Genomic DNA, 13417 nt, shown 5'->3' with positions numbered 1-13417 from the left:
GATTTAATCATTGTAGGTCCTCTTGTGGTGCAGTGGTAGTGTCCCTACCCCTAGACTTTGAGGCCCTGATTTAAGTCCCACATATTCCAAAGATGTGTAACAACATCTCTGCATAGCTTGGTTCAGAAAAATAGGCTAATCAGTGTGATGGGAGTTTGTGGTGTGTGAACTAGAAATAAAAGATCAATTGGTAAAGTATATGACTATATTCTGATTAAGTAGCATTTTAACCTCTGATGATTGACAAAAAACATTGTGTCATTTTCATTGTTGGTTTTGGATAATGCTTTAAACTTTTCACTTCAGTAACTTGTTGCTGTATTTCAATGGAAAACGTGTTCTGTAACTTCAGAAGTCCATTTCTTCTTCATAGAACATAGAACATAGAACAATACAGCACAGAACAGGCCCTTCGGCCCACGATGTTGTGCCGAACATTTGTCCTAGCTTAAGCACCTATCCATGTACTTATCCAATTGCCGCTTAAAGGTCACCAGTGATTCTGACTCTGCCACTCCCACAGGCAGCGCATTCCATGCCCCCTCCACTCTCTGGGTAAAGAACCTACCCCTGACATCCCCCCTATACCTTCCACCCTTCACCTTACATTTTTGTCCCCTTGTAACACTCAGTTGTACCCGGGGAAAAAGTCTCTGACTGTCTACTCTATCTATTCACCGATCATCTTATAAACCTCTATCAAGTCACCCATTATCCTTTGCTGTTCCAATGAGAAAAGGCCTAGCACTCTCAACCTATCCTTGTACAACCTATAATCCATTCCAGGCAGCATCCTGGTAAATCTCCTCTGCACCCTCTCCAAAGCTTCCACATCTTTCCTAAAGTGAGGCGACCAGAACTGCACACAGTACTCCAAATGTGGCCTTACCAAGATCCTGTACAACTGCAACATCACCTCACGAGTCTTGAATTCAATCCCTCTGCTAATGAATGCTAATACACCATAGGCCTTCTTACAAGCTCTATCCACCTGAGTGGCAACTTTCAAAGAGCTATGAACATAGACCCCAAGATCCCTCTGCTCCTCCACATTACTAAGAACCCTACCGTTAACCCTGTATTCTGCATTCTTATTTGTCCTTCCAAAATGGACAACCTCACACTTGACAGGGTTGAACTCCATCTGCCACTCCTCAGCCCAGCTCTGCATCATATCTAAGTCCCTTTGCAGCCGACAACAGCCCTCCTCACTGTCCACAACTCCACCAATCTTTGTATCGTCTGCAAATTTATTGACCCACCTTCGACTCCCTCTTCTAAGTCATTTATAAAAATTACAAACATCAGAGGACCCAGAATTGATCCCTGCAGAACTCCACTTGTAACTGGGCTCCAGGCTGAATACTTACCATCTACCACCACTCTCTGACTTCGACCGGTTAGCCAGTTCTCTATCCAACTGGCCAAATTTCCCACTATCCTATGCCTCCTGACTTTCCACATAAGCCTACCATGGGGAACCTTATCAAATGCCTTACTAAAATCCATGTACACTACATCCATTGCTCTACCCTCATCCACATGCTTGGTCACCTCCTCAAAGAATTCAGTAAGACTTGTAAGGCAAGACCTACCCCTCACAAATCCGTGCTGGCTGTCCCTAATCAAGCAGTGTCTTTCCAGATACTCATAAATCCTATCCCTCAGTACCCTTTCCATTACTTTGCCTACCACCGAAGTAAGACTAACTGGCCTGTAATTCCCGGGGTTTTCCCTATTCCCTTTTTTGAACAGGGGCACAACATTCGCCACTCTCCAGTCCCCTGGTACCACCCCCGTTGACAGTGAAGATGAAAAGATCATTGCCAACGGCTCTGCAATTTCCTGTCTTGCTTCCCACATAATCCTAGGATATATCCCGTCAGGCCCGGGGAACTTGTCTATCCTCAAGTTTTTCAAAACGCCCAACACATCATCCTTCCTAACAAGTATCTCCTCTAGCTTACCAGTCCGTTTCATACTCTCCTCTTCAACAATACGGTCCCTCTCATTTGTAAATACTAAAGAAAAGTACTCATTCAAGACCTCTCCTATCTCTTCCGACTCAATACACAGTCTCCCACTACTGTCCTTGATTGGACCTACCCTCGTTCTCATCATTCTCATGTTTCTCACATACGTATAAAAGGCCTTGGGGTTATCCTTGATCCTACCCGCCAAAGATTTTTCATGCCCTCTCTTAGCTCTCCTAATCCCTTTCTTCAGCTCCCTCCTGGTTGTCCTGTATCCCTCCAACGCTCTGTCTGAACCTTGATTCCTTAGCCTTATGTAAGCCTCCTTCTTCCTCTTTCCTAGATATTCAACCTCCCTCGTCAACCAAGGTTCCCTCACACGACCATCTCTTTCCTGCCTGACAGGTACATACATATCAAGGACACGTCGTATTTGTTCCTTGAAAAAGTTCCACATTTAAATGACATCCTTCCCTGACAGCCTATGCTCCCAACTTATGCTCCTCAGATCCTGTCTTGCAGCATCGTATTTACCCTTCCCCCAATTGTAAAACCTACCCTGTTGCATGCACCTATCTCTCTCCATAACCAAGGTGAAAGTCACAGAATTGTGGTCACCATCACCAAAATGTTCACCCACTAACAAGCCCATCACTTGTCCTGGTTCATTACTGAGTACCAAATCCAATATGGCCTCCCCTCTGGTCGGACAATCTACATACTGCGTTAGAAAAGCTTCCTGGACACACTGCACAAACACCGCCCCATCCAATCTACTTGATCTAAAGAGCTTCCAATCAATATTTGGGAAGTTGAAATCGCCCATGACTACTACCCTGTGGCTTCTGCACCTTTCCAAAATCTGTTTCCCAATCTGTTTCTCCACATCTCTGCTGCTATTGGGGGGCCTATAGTAAACACCCAACAAGGTGACTGCTCCTTTCCTATTTCTGACTTCAGCCCATACTACCTCCAAAGGCAGATCCCCCTCGAACTGCCTTTCTGCAGCCATTATACCATTTCTAATTAGCAATGCCACACCCCTCCTTTTTTACCACCCTCCCTAATCTTACTGAAACATCTGTAATCAGGAACCTCCAATAACCATTCCTGTCCCTCTTCTATCCACGTTTCCGTGATGGCCACAACATTGTAATCCCAAGTACCAATCCACACCTTAAGTTCACCCACCTCATTTCTGATAATACTTGCGTTGAAGTATACACACTTGAACCCATCTCTGTGTCCGCAAGTATTCCCTGTCAGTGCTACCTTCCCCACAGCCTCCCTACATTCTTGGACATCCTGACGAACAGCTAGCCTACTTGCTGGACTACAAGTCCGGATCACATCCCCCTGCCAAATTAGTTTAAATCCCCCCGAAGAGTGCTAGCAAACCTACCTCCCAGGATATTGGTGCCCTTCTGGTTCAGGTGCAACCCGTCCTGCTTGTACAGGTCCTACCTTCCCCAGAATGCAGTCCAATTGTCCAAATACCTGAAGCCCTCCCTCCTACACCATCCTTGCAGCCATGTGTTCAACTGCACTCTCTCCCTATTCCTTGCCTCACTGTCACGTGGCACCGGCAACAACCCAGAGATGACAACTCTGTCCGTCCTAGCTTTTAGCTTCCAGCCTAACTCCCTGAGCTCTTGAATGACCTCCCCACCCCTCTTCCTACCTATGTCATTGGTGCCAATGTGCACCATGACTTCTGGCTGCACACCCTCCCCCTTAAGGATTCTGAAGACACGGTCCGAGACGTCTTGGACCCTGGAACCCGGGAGGCAACAAACCAACCGAGAGTCTTGCTGATGTCCACAGAACCGCCTGTCTGTCCCTCTAACTATAGAGTCTCCTATAACTAGCACTCTCCTCCTCTTCCCCTTTCCCTTCTGAACCTCAGTGCCAGACCTCGTGCCAGAGACCCGGTCACTGCAGCTTACCCCTGCTAGGCCGTCCTCCCCAACAGTATCCAAAGCGGTATACTTATTGTTGAGGGGAACGACCACAGGGGATCCCTGCACTGCCTGCTTCCTCCCCTTCCCACCTCTAACTGTTACCCAGCTACCTCTGTTCTCTGGCATCACTATGTCCCTGTAGCTTCCATCTATCACCCTCTCAGCCTCTCGAATAATTCTCAGTCCATCCAACTCCAGCTCCAGTTCCCTAACGTGGTCTGTGAGGAGCTGGAGCTGGCTGCACTTCATCTAGTATGACAGCACAAGCAAAGATCATCCTTTGGTGTCTCACCCCAAGTTATGGCGTCATAGAGATGTACAGCATGGAAACAGACCCTTTGGTCTAAACCGTCCATGCCAACCAGAAATCCCAACCCAATCTAGTCCCACCTGCCAGCACCCAGCCCATACCTCTCCAAACCCTTCCTATTCATATACCCATACAAATGCCTCTTAAATGTTGCAATTGTACCAGCCTCCACCATTTCCTCCGGCAGCTCATTCCATACGTGCACCACGCTCTGTGTGAAAAGGTTGCCCCTTAAGTCTCTTTTATATCTTTCCCCTCTCACCCTACACCTATGCCCTCTAGTTCTGGACTCCCGACCCCAGGGAAAAGACTTTGCCTATTTATCCTATCCATGCCCCTCATAATGTTGTAAAACTCTATAAGGTCACCCCTCAGCCTCCGATGCTCCAGGGAAAACAGCCCCAGCCTGTTCAGCCTCTCCCTATAGCTCAAATCCTCCAACCCTGGCAACATCCTTGTAAATCTTTTCTGAACCCTTTCACGTTTCACAACACCTTTCCGATAGGAAAGAGACCAGAATTGCACGCAATATTCCAACAGTGGCCTAACCAATGTCCTGTATAGCTGCAACATGACCTCCCAATTCCTGTACTCAGTACTCTGACCAATGAAGGAAAGCATACCAAACGCCTTCTTCACCCTCCGATCTACCTGTGACTCCATTTTCAAGGAGCTATGAACCTGCACTCCAAGGTATCTTTGTTCAGCAACACACCCTAGGACCTTACCATTAAATGTATAAGTCCTGCTAAGATTTGCTTTCCCAAAATGCAGCACCTCGCGTTTATCTGAATTAAACTCCATCTGCCACTTCTCAGCCCATTGGCCCATCTGGTCCAGATCCTGTTGTAATCTGAGGAAACCCTCTTCGCTGTCCACTACACCTGCAATTTTGGTGTCATCTGCAAACTTACTAACTGTACCTCTTATGCTCGCATCCAAATCATTAATGTAAATGACAAAAAGTAGAGGACCCAGCACTGACCCTTGTGGCACTCCACTGGTCACAGGCCTCAAGTCTGAAAAAAACCCTCCACCATCACCCTCTGTCTTCTACCTTTGAGCCAGTCCTGTATCCAAATGGCTAGTTCTCCCTGTATTCCATGAGATCTAACCTTGCTAATCAGTCTCCCATGGGGAACCTTGTCGAATGCCTTAGTGAAGTCCATATAGATCACATCTACTGCTCTGCCTTCATCAATCCTCTTTGTTACTTCTTAAAAAAACTCAATCAAGTTTGTGAGATATGATTTCTCACGCACAAAGCCATGTTGACTATCCCTAATCAGTCCTTGCCCTTCCAAATACGTGTACATCCTGTCCCTCAGGATTCCCTCCAACAATTTGCCCACCACCGATGCCAGGCTCACCGGTCTACAGTTCCCTGGCTTGTCTTTACCACCCTTCTTAAACAGTGGCACCACGTTTGCCAACCTCCAGTCTTCCGGCACCTCATCTGTGACTATCGATGAAACAAATATCTCAGCAAGAGGCCCAGTAATCACTTCCCTAGCTTCCCACAGAGTTCTCGGGTACACCTGATCAGGTCCTGGGGATTTATCCACCTTTAACCATTTCAAGACATTCAGCACTTCCTCCTCTATAATCTGGACATTTTGCAAGATGTCATCATCTATTTCCCTGCAGTCTATATCTTCCATATCCTTTTCCACAGTAAATACTGATGCAAAATATTCATTTAGTATCTTCCCCATTTTCTGTGGCTCCACACAAAGGCTGCCTTGCTGATTTTTGAGGGGCCCTATTCTCTCCCTAGTTACCCTTTTGTCCTTAATATATTTGTAAAAACCCTTTGGATTCTCCTTAATTCTATTTGCCAAAGCTATCTCATGTCCCCTTTTTGCCATCCTGATTTCCCTCTTAATATACTCCGACTTCCTTTATATTCTTCTAAGGATTCACTCAATCTACCCTGTCTATACCTGACATATGCTTCCTTTTTCTTAACCAAATCCTCAATTTCTTTAGTCATCCAGCATTCCCTATACCTAGCAGCCTTTCCTTTCACCCTGGCAGGAATACACTTTCTCTGGATTCTTGTTATCTCATTTCGGAAGGCTTCCCATTTTCCAGCCATCCCTTTACCTGCGAACATCTGCCATCAATCAGCTTTCGAAAGTTCTTGCCTAATACCATCAAAATTAGCCTTTCTCCAATTTAGAATTTCAACTTTTAGATCTGGTCTGTCCTTTTCCATCGTTATTTTAAAATGAATAGAATTATGGTCGCTTGCCCCAAAGTGCTCCCCCACTGACACCTCAGTCACCTGCCCTGCCTTATTTCCCAAGGGTAGGTCAAGTTTTGCACCTTCTCGAGTAGGTATATCCACATACTGAATCAGAAAATTGTCTTGTAAACACTTAAGAAATTCCTCTCCACCTAAACCTTTAACACTATGGCAGTCCCAGTCAATGTTTGGAAAGTTAAAATCTCATATCATAACTACCCTATTATTCTTACAGATAGCTGACATCTCCTTACAAGCTTGTTTCTCAATTTCCCTCTGACTATTGGGGGGTCTATAATACAATCCCAATAAGGTGATTATCCCTTTCTTATTTCTCAGTTCCACCCAAATAACTTCCCTGGATGGATTTCCTGGAATATCCTCCCTCAGCACATCTGTAAAACTATCCCTTATCAAAAATGCCACTCCCCCTCCTCTCTTGCCTCCCTTTCTATCCTTCCTGTAGCATTTGTACCCTAGAACTTTAAGCTGCGAGTCCTGCCCATCCCTGAGCCATGTTTCTGTAATTGCTACGATATCCCAGTCGCATGTTCCTAACCAGTATATTGGAGCAATTTAGGAGCAATTCGTCCTTCTTGTACAGGTGACTTCTTCCCCGAAAGAGATTCCAATGATCCAAAAATGTGAATCCTTCTCCCATACACCAGCTCCTCAGCCATGCATTCATCTGCTCTATCCTCCTATTCTTGTCCTCACTAGCTCGTAGCACTGGGCGTAATCCAGATATTACTACCCTTGAGGACCTCCTTTTTAAATTTCTGCCTAATTCTCTGTAATCTCCCTTCAGAATCTCAACCTTTTCCCTTCCTATATCGTTGGTTCCAATGTGGACCTGCTGGCCCCTCTCCCCCGTGAGAACATTCTGCATCCTCTCTGAGACATCCTTGACCCTGGCACCAGGGAAGCAACACACCATTCTGCTTTTTCTCTACTGGCCACAGAAATGTCTGTCTGTTCCTCGGACTACAGTATCCCCTAACACAATCGATCTCTTGGAAGCTGACGTACTCCTCGTTGCATTAGACCCAGTCTCAATACCAGAAACTTGGTGGTTCGTGCTGCGTTCCCCTGAGAATCCAGCACCCCCTACATTTTCCAAAACAGCATACCTGTTTGAAATGGATATATCCACAAAAGACTCCTGCCCTAGGTGCCTACCTCTCTTACCCTTCCTGGAGTTAACCCATCCATGTGACTGTATCTGAGACTTTCCCCCCTTTCTATAACTGCCTTGCATCACATACTGTTGCTGTTGCAAATTCCTCATCGCTTCTAACTGTCTCTCCAACCGATCCACTCGATCTGATAAGATTCACATCCAACAGCATTTATGGCAGATATGATCCGCAGTAACCCTTAAACTCTCTTTAAACTCTCACATCTGACAAGAAGTACATATCACTGCAAAGCTCATTTTTGCTCCTTCACAATCTACACACCCAGAAAATAACACCATCTTATTCCTCTTCAAAACACTGCACCAGGTTAAAATATAAGCCATAACTATTAATTTAAGTTTAATCAAGAGACTTATCTCCAAAAACATATAATCAAGAAAGAACCCACTGTACTCACTACTGCAGTCTTTCTATTGGACAGACTTAAAACAACGATTAACTTATCTGATTCTGTGTTGTGAACCTCACCCAACAGGTTCCTCCAAGATTAGCTGTGAAATTCAATGTTTCTTAATTTTCCCAGACACACTCCAATGTCCAATGATTTTTTTCTCCCTCCCTCCCTCTCTCTCCCTCTCCTGCACGGTCTTCACCATGTGCTTCCTTTGTTCTTCTCCCTTTTAAAACTGCTGTTGTTTTGACTTTTTTTCCAAAGTTCCAAAACAATGCAACAGCATATAAAACAGTAATTGCTGCTCCTGGAATTCAAGGAAATCACCTTCAGCACCTAAAATACCTCAAAAAAAAAGGAGCAAGTGTTACAGCCTGAAATTTTCCCATCCTCCATCTTGGATTACCCAGAATCCTCCTTGTTATGTGAGCCATGATGGTGATCTTCCGTGGCCAGTTTGAAAATGAAGACTGCTGTCTTCATCTGTTATCCACACACAGTAATAAAGTTGATTTTCATAATAACAAAACCTCTTTTTCAGGTCAGACTGCTCACTATGGTAGAGTTTGGTGATTTGCTGCATTAGAAAAATGAAAGTACGATGCAGTTGAATTGGACACTTTTTAATCATTTCATATTGTTTATGCTTTTCATCATGCATAGCATTTTATCAACGAAAAACATCTTCATTACCAAGTAATGACTTGTGATTCAGCATTGTAGTTGCCTTTCTCAATTCATTCATTCATGAAGAAATAACTGATCTGTGCCTTCCATGTCTTTGTCATGAGAGGTTTCCATATCCTATTTTCCTAACATCACCTGAGTGAATATTACTGATCCAGTAACAATCTCATTGCTTATAGATGTATGTGTAGATGCTTCATTTTCTTCCTGAAATTCCTATTTATTGTGCTTCTCTCTATCAACCAATATCATTTCTTATGCATCAATTTTTGAAGACCATCCATTCAGTATATTTAAAGCAGTCCACAAAATAATTTTTGACACCAGCTCTTGTGCTTTGCATATGAAGAATATGGCTTACTGGATATGTTTAACAGTGCCTATGGGCTCTGGCAGCTATCTTTATAGATTTGATTAGATTACTTACAGTGTCTTCGGCCCTTCGGCCCAACAAGTCCACACCAACCCATCGAAGCGAAACCCTCCCATACCCCTACATTTAACTCTTCACCTAACACTACGGGCAATTTAGCATGGTCAATTCACCTGACCTGCACATCTTTGGACTGTGGGAGGAAACTGGAGCACCCGTAAGAAACCCACGCAGACACGAGGACAACGTGCAAACTCCACACAGTCACCTGAGGCGGGAATTGAACCCGGGTCTCTGCCACTGTGAGGCAGCAGTACTAAACACTGTGCCACCGTGCCATCCACATTAGGAACTTCCTGTATTATAATTTTAAGCACGAATAATGTCACGGTCAGCAAGTTATTGCATTGCATTTGGCAGTGTTGATGTTGGTGATTGAAAGCAAAAAGATATATGGTAACTGCTTTGACGATATCTGTACATAGATATTCTTGATGAAAGCCAACATTTTGCTTTCTATTTACAGTCCATGTGGCTCTGGTTATTCAAATTTCTTTTATTTTGGTACATATGCTGCAATATGTTTATGTTTGTTGTATGATTTCATGGTTTATTAACGTAAAAGATGGGCATATATGCAGTTCTACTTGTGTTTTCCCTTAATGGAAGAATAACTTACTGTTATTCTTCATATCTTATGGAGGTTTTCTCATTACTGTGTAGAACAACAGTTCAAGTCACTTATATGAACATATTACAGCATTGCTGAAGTGGATTTTGTTGTTAGCTAATTATCTAATAAAACACTGGCCAATAATGATGGTGTCTGGGCCAACAATCAAAGTTCCGGTTTTGTCAATGTAATACTTCTTGAACTGCAGTTTTCTATAGTGACGAAAACAATACCCATTGGAAATACATTTATCATCTCCGTCTAACTCCATCCTTTTTGTTGGCTTGAATTTTAAATCACACCTGTAATTAAGATGTGGAGATGCCGGTGTTGGACTAGGGTGGACAAAGTTAAAAATCACACAACACCAGGTTATAGTCCAACAGGTTTATTTGGAATTACAGCTTTCGGAGCACTGCTCCTTCTTCAGGTAGCTCGTATGGCAGGATCATAAGACAGAATTTATCATAAAAGATGCAATGTATTGAACAAACCTAGACCGCTGTAAAGTCTTTAATCACTAAGAATGGGGGTGCAGATTTCAATTCGTTAATATGTAAATCCCAGAACTTCTTTCAAGTCACATTCTCGAGATAACTTAAGGTTTTCCAAAACAAAGGTGACATCTCAACTCAGACAATGCATTTGGGATTTACATATTAATGACTTGAAACCTGCAACCCCATTCTTAAAGATTAAAGACCTTACAGCAATCTAGCTTCATTCAATACATCGCAGCAGTTGTATGTCACTGATCTTTTACTATAAACTCTGTGTCCTGTGATCCTGTCCCACTAGCTATCTGATGAAGGAGCAGTGCTCCAAAAGCTTGTACTTCGAAATGAACCTGTTGGACTATAACCTGGTGTTGAGTGATTTTTAACCTATAATTAAAGTGATTCAACTTATGACATTCATTTAAACATTTGAAGTCTTTGTTGCACAAAGTACAGGCACTTTTTTTGATACTTATACAGAAGATGTCATTCATTCAACATGCTGGACTCTGTCCATTATAGACAAATATGGATTTGTTTGATCTGGATTTTTCTTACATCTTCAACAACAGCAATGTTTTTGTCCCTGTTGGCATGATGGCAACAGTGCTCTTTGTTGAGTTCTTTGTAGATTGGAGCTGGTGATTTTTCTGTTATAAGTCTAACTCATACTTAATTTGAAATAAAAATTGCATCATGGAAAAGCAAACAATGTTTAACGTAACTGCTTCTCTAACACCAATAGTGCCTGACCTGTTGGAAGGGCTGGTGTGAAACTAGTGAAGGAAGGTAGACTGCACTGGAAGGGTTTTGATGAGGATTGCAAAAACTTGCGTAGGTCTGTTAGCTCAGATGATTAGAGTGTGGTGCCTGGCACCTTCCCCTGCCACCACAGGAATTGCAAAACCTGTGCCCACACCTCCTCCCTCACCTCCATCCAAGACCCTAAAGGAGCCATCCACAGGCATCAAAGTTTCACCTGCACATCCACCAATATCATTTATTGTATCCGTTGCTCCCAATGCGGTCTCCTCTACATTGGGGAGACTGGGCGCCTCCTAGCAGAGCGCTTTAGGGAACATCTCTGGGACACCCGCACCAATCAACCACACCGCCCCGTGGCCCAACATTTCAACTCCCCCTCCCACTCTGCCGAGGACATGGAGGTCCTGGGCCTCCTTCACCGCCACTCCCTCACCACCAGACGCCTGGAGGAAGAACATCTCATCTTCCTCCTCGGGACACTTCAACCCCAGGGCAACAATGTGGACTTCAACAGTTTCCTCATTTCCCCTTCCCCCACCTCACCTCAGTTCGAAACTTCCAGCTCAGCACTGTCCCCATGACTTGTCCTACCTGCCTATCTTCTCTTCCACCTATCCACTCCGCACCCCCTCCCCCCCGACCTATCACCTTCATCCCCTCCCCCACTCACCTATTGTACTCCATGCTACTTTCTCCCCACCCCCACCCTCCTCTCATTTATCTCTCCACCCTTCAGGCTCTCTGCCTGTATTCCTGATGAAGGGCTTTTGCCCCAAACGTCGATTTTATTGCTCCTTGGATGCTGCCTGAACAGATGTGCTTTTCCAGCACCTTTCTAATCTAGACTCTGGTTTCCAGCATCTGCAGTCATTGTTTTTACCCTGTGGTGCTAATAATGCCAAGGCTGTGGGTTCAATCCCCACGCTGACTAAGTGTAGCATTGGGGTTCGCAACTGGCAGGTTTGTACTTGCAAGGTCTGCGTTTGTCATTAGGGCAGCACGGTAGCTCAGTTGTTAACACTTGCCTTGCAGCGCCAGGGACCCGGGTTTCGATTCTAGCCTTGGATGACTGTCTGTGTGGAGTTTGCACATTCTCCATGTCTGTGAGAGTTTCCTCAGGGTGCTCCAATTTCCTCCCACATGTCATAAAGATGTGCAGGTTAGGTGAATTGGCCATGCTAAATTGCCATTGTGTTCAGGGATGTCTAGGTTAGGTGCATTAGTCAGGGATAAATATAGGGTAGGGGAATGGGTCTGTGTGGTTTACTGTTTGGAAGGTCGATGTGGGCCAAAGGGCCTGTTTCCACACTGCAAGGATTCTAATTCTTGAGTGTTTGAAACATCTCAAAGGCAGATAGAAATATCTCTGTATGATGTGTGATGTAGCCAGTCCATGTAATAATTATCTACTTGTCCTCTACAGTTTCACTTTGATTATCTTTACTGTCAGCTGGAATCTTTTATTTCTTTTCTGTTACGACCAGTCCATGGGCAAGGGTCCTCAATTGCTCATGATTGGTTGTGTAATGTGGCTGTTAACATGGTGCTGAATAATCAGAGGCTTGACTTTCATGGTGCTAGACACAAAGCCATCGTTATAATATAAAAACCCTGTTTTGGTATGGGACATGTGATTAACTGGAAATCTCAGTATAAGTTTCCAAGAAATTCAATTATACATAAATCTGGGAAAAAAAAACACAATTAAGTATTTGTTATGCTAATTGTACAAAATAACCTAGGCCCAGGAAGAGCTTAATAGACTACGCAGGGATGCTACCAAGTCACCGAGATCTCAGAAAAACAGTTTGACAGCGCAGGATGTTCTGCGACGTTTAGAATGTGAACGTGATGAAGCTGTTGCAGACTTGAGGAGAATGACCACAGAGCGGGATAGTCTTCGGGAACGATTAAAGGTGAGGAATAGCACAACATGAACCTAAAACCATTTACTGAGCCAGTGTTAAATCGCTGTTGACAGTATATGCCTGATAATTAACTTATTTATTGTTGTTCCAAAGCATTAATCCGAATAAGCTGTATAGGGCAATACATATCAGCCTTAAATCTGACATGCAGTACATAGGATTTGGTAGGAATTGTGAAAATGTACACTACCAGGCCATGAAGGTAGAAAAAGTATTCATAATTGAGTAAAAGATATTTCATCTTACACCATTTTCTTTATTGTTTCCTTGCTGCTGATTGCAACAGTACGTTTTATTTTTCCCTTTGACCAGGAACATAACAGGAATAAGGCTCACCCGTCTTTTCATTTAATTTGTTACTTCCCGTCATTTTTTTTCCCAAGCTGTATTTTGTGTTAGTCTACCTGAAATT

The 13417-nt window shown here is 43.9% G+C and overlaps 1 protein-coding gene across 1 annotated transcript in view; it reads left to right on the top strand.

The window, feature by feature from the left end:
- LOC140481207 (testis-specific gene 10 protein-like) overlaps nucleotides 1–13417 on the top strand; it is a gene marked incomplete at its 5' end in the record, with an annotated part of 130382 nt that overhangs the window by 59797 nt on the left and 57168 nt on the right. The window contains one exon of the mRNA XM_072577039.1: nucleotides 12820–12993. Within this exon, the coding sequence (XP_072433140.1) occupies nucleotides 12820–12993 (174 nt within the window). The remainder of the gene's footprint in view (nucleotides 1–12819; nucleotides 12994–13417) is intronic.

Source organism: Chiloscyllium punctatum, chromosome 9, assembly GCF_047496795.1.
Source record: "Chiloscyllium punctatum isolate Juve2018m chromosome 9, sChiPun1.3, whole genome shotgun sequence".
Classification (NCBI taxonomy): Eukaryota; Metazoa; Chordata; class Chondrichthyes; order Orectolobiformes; family Hemiscylliidae; genus Chiloscyllium; species Chiloscyllium punctatum.
Note: the sequence above shows the minus strand (reverse complement) of the source record. Positions and strands in the feature narration are given on the sequence as shown.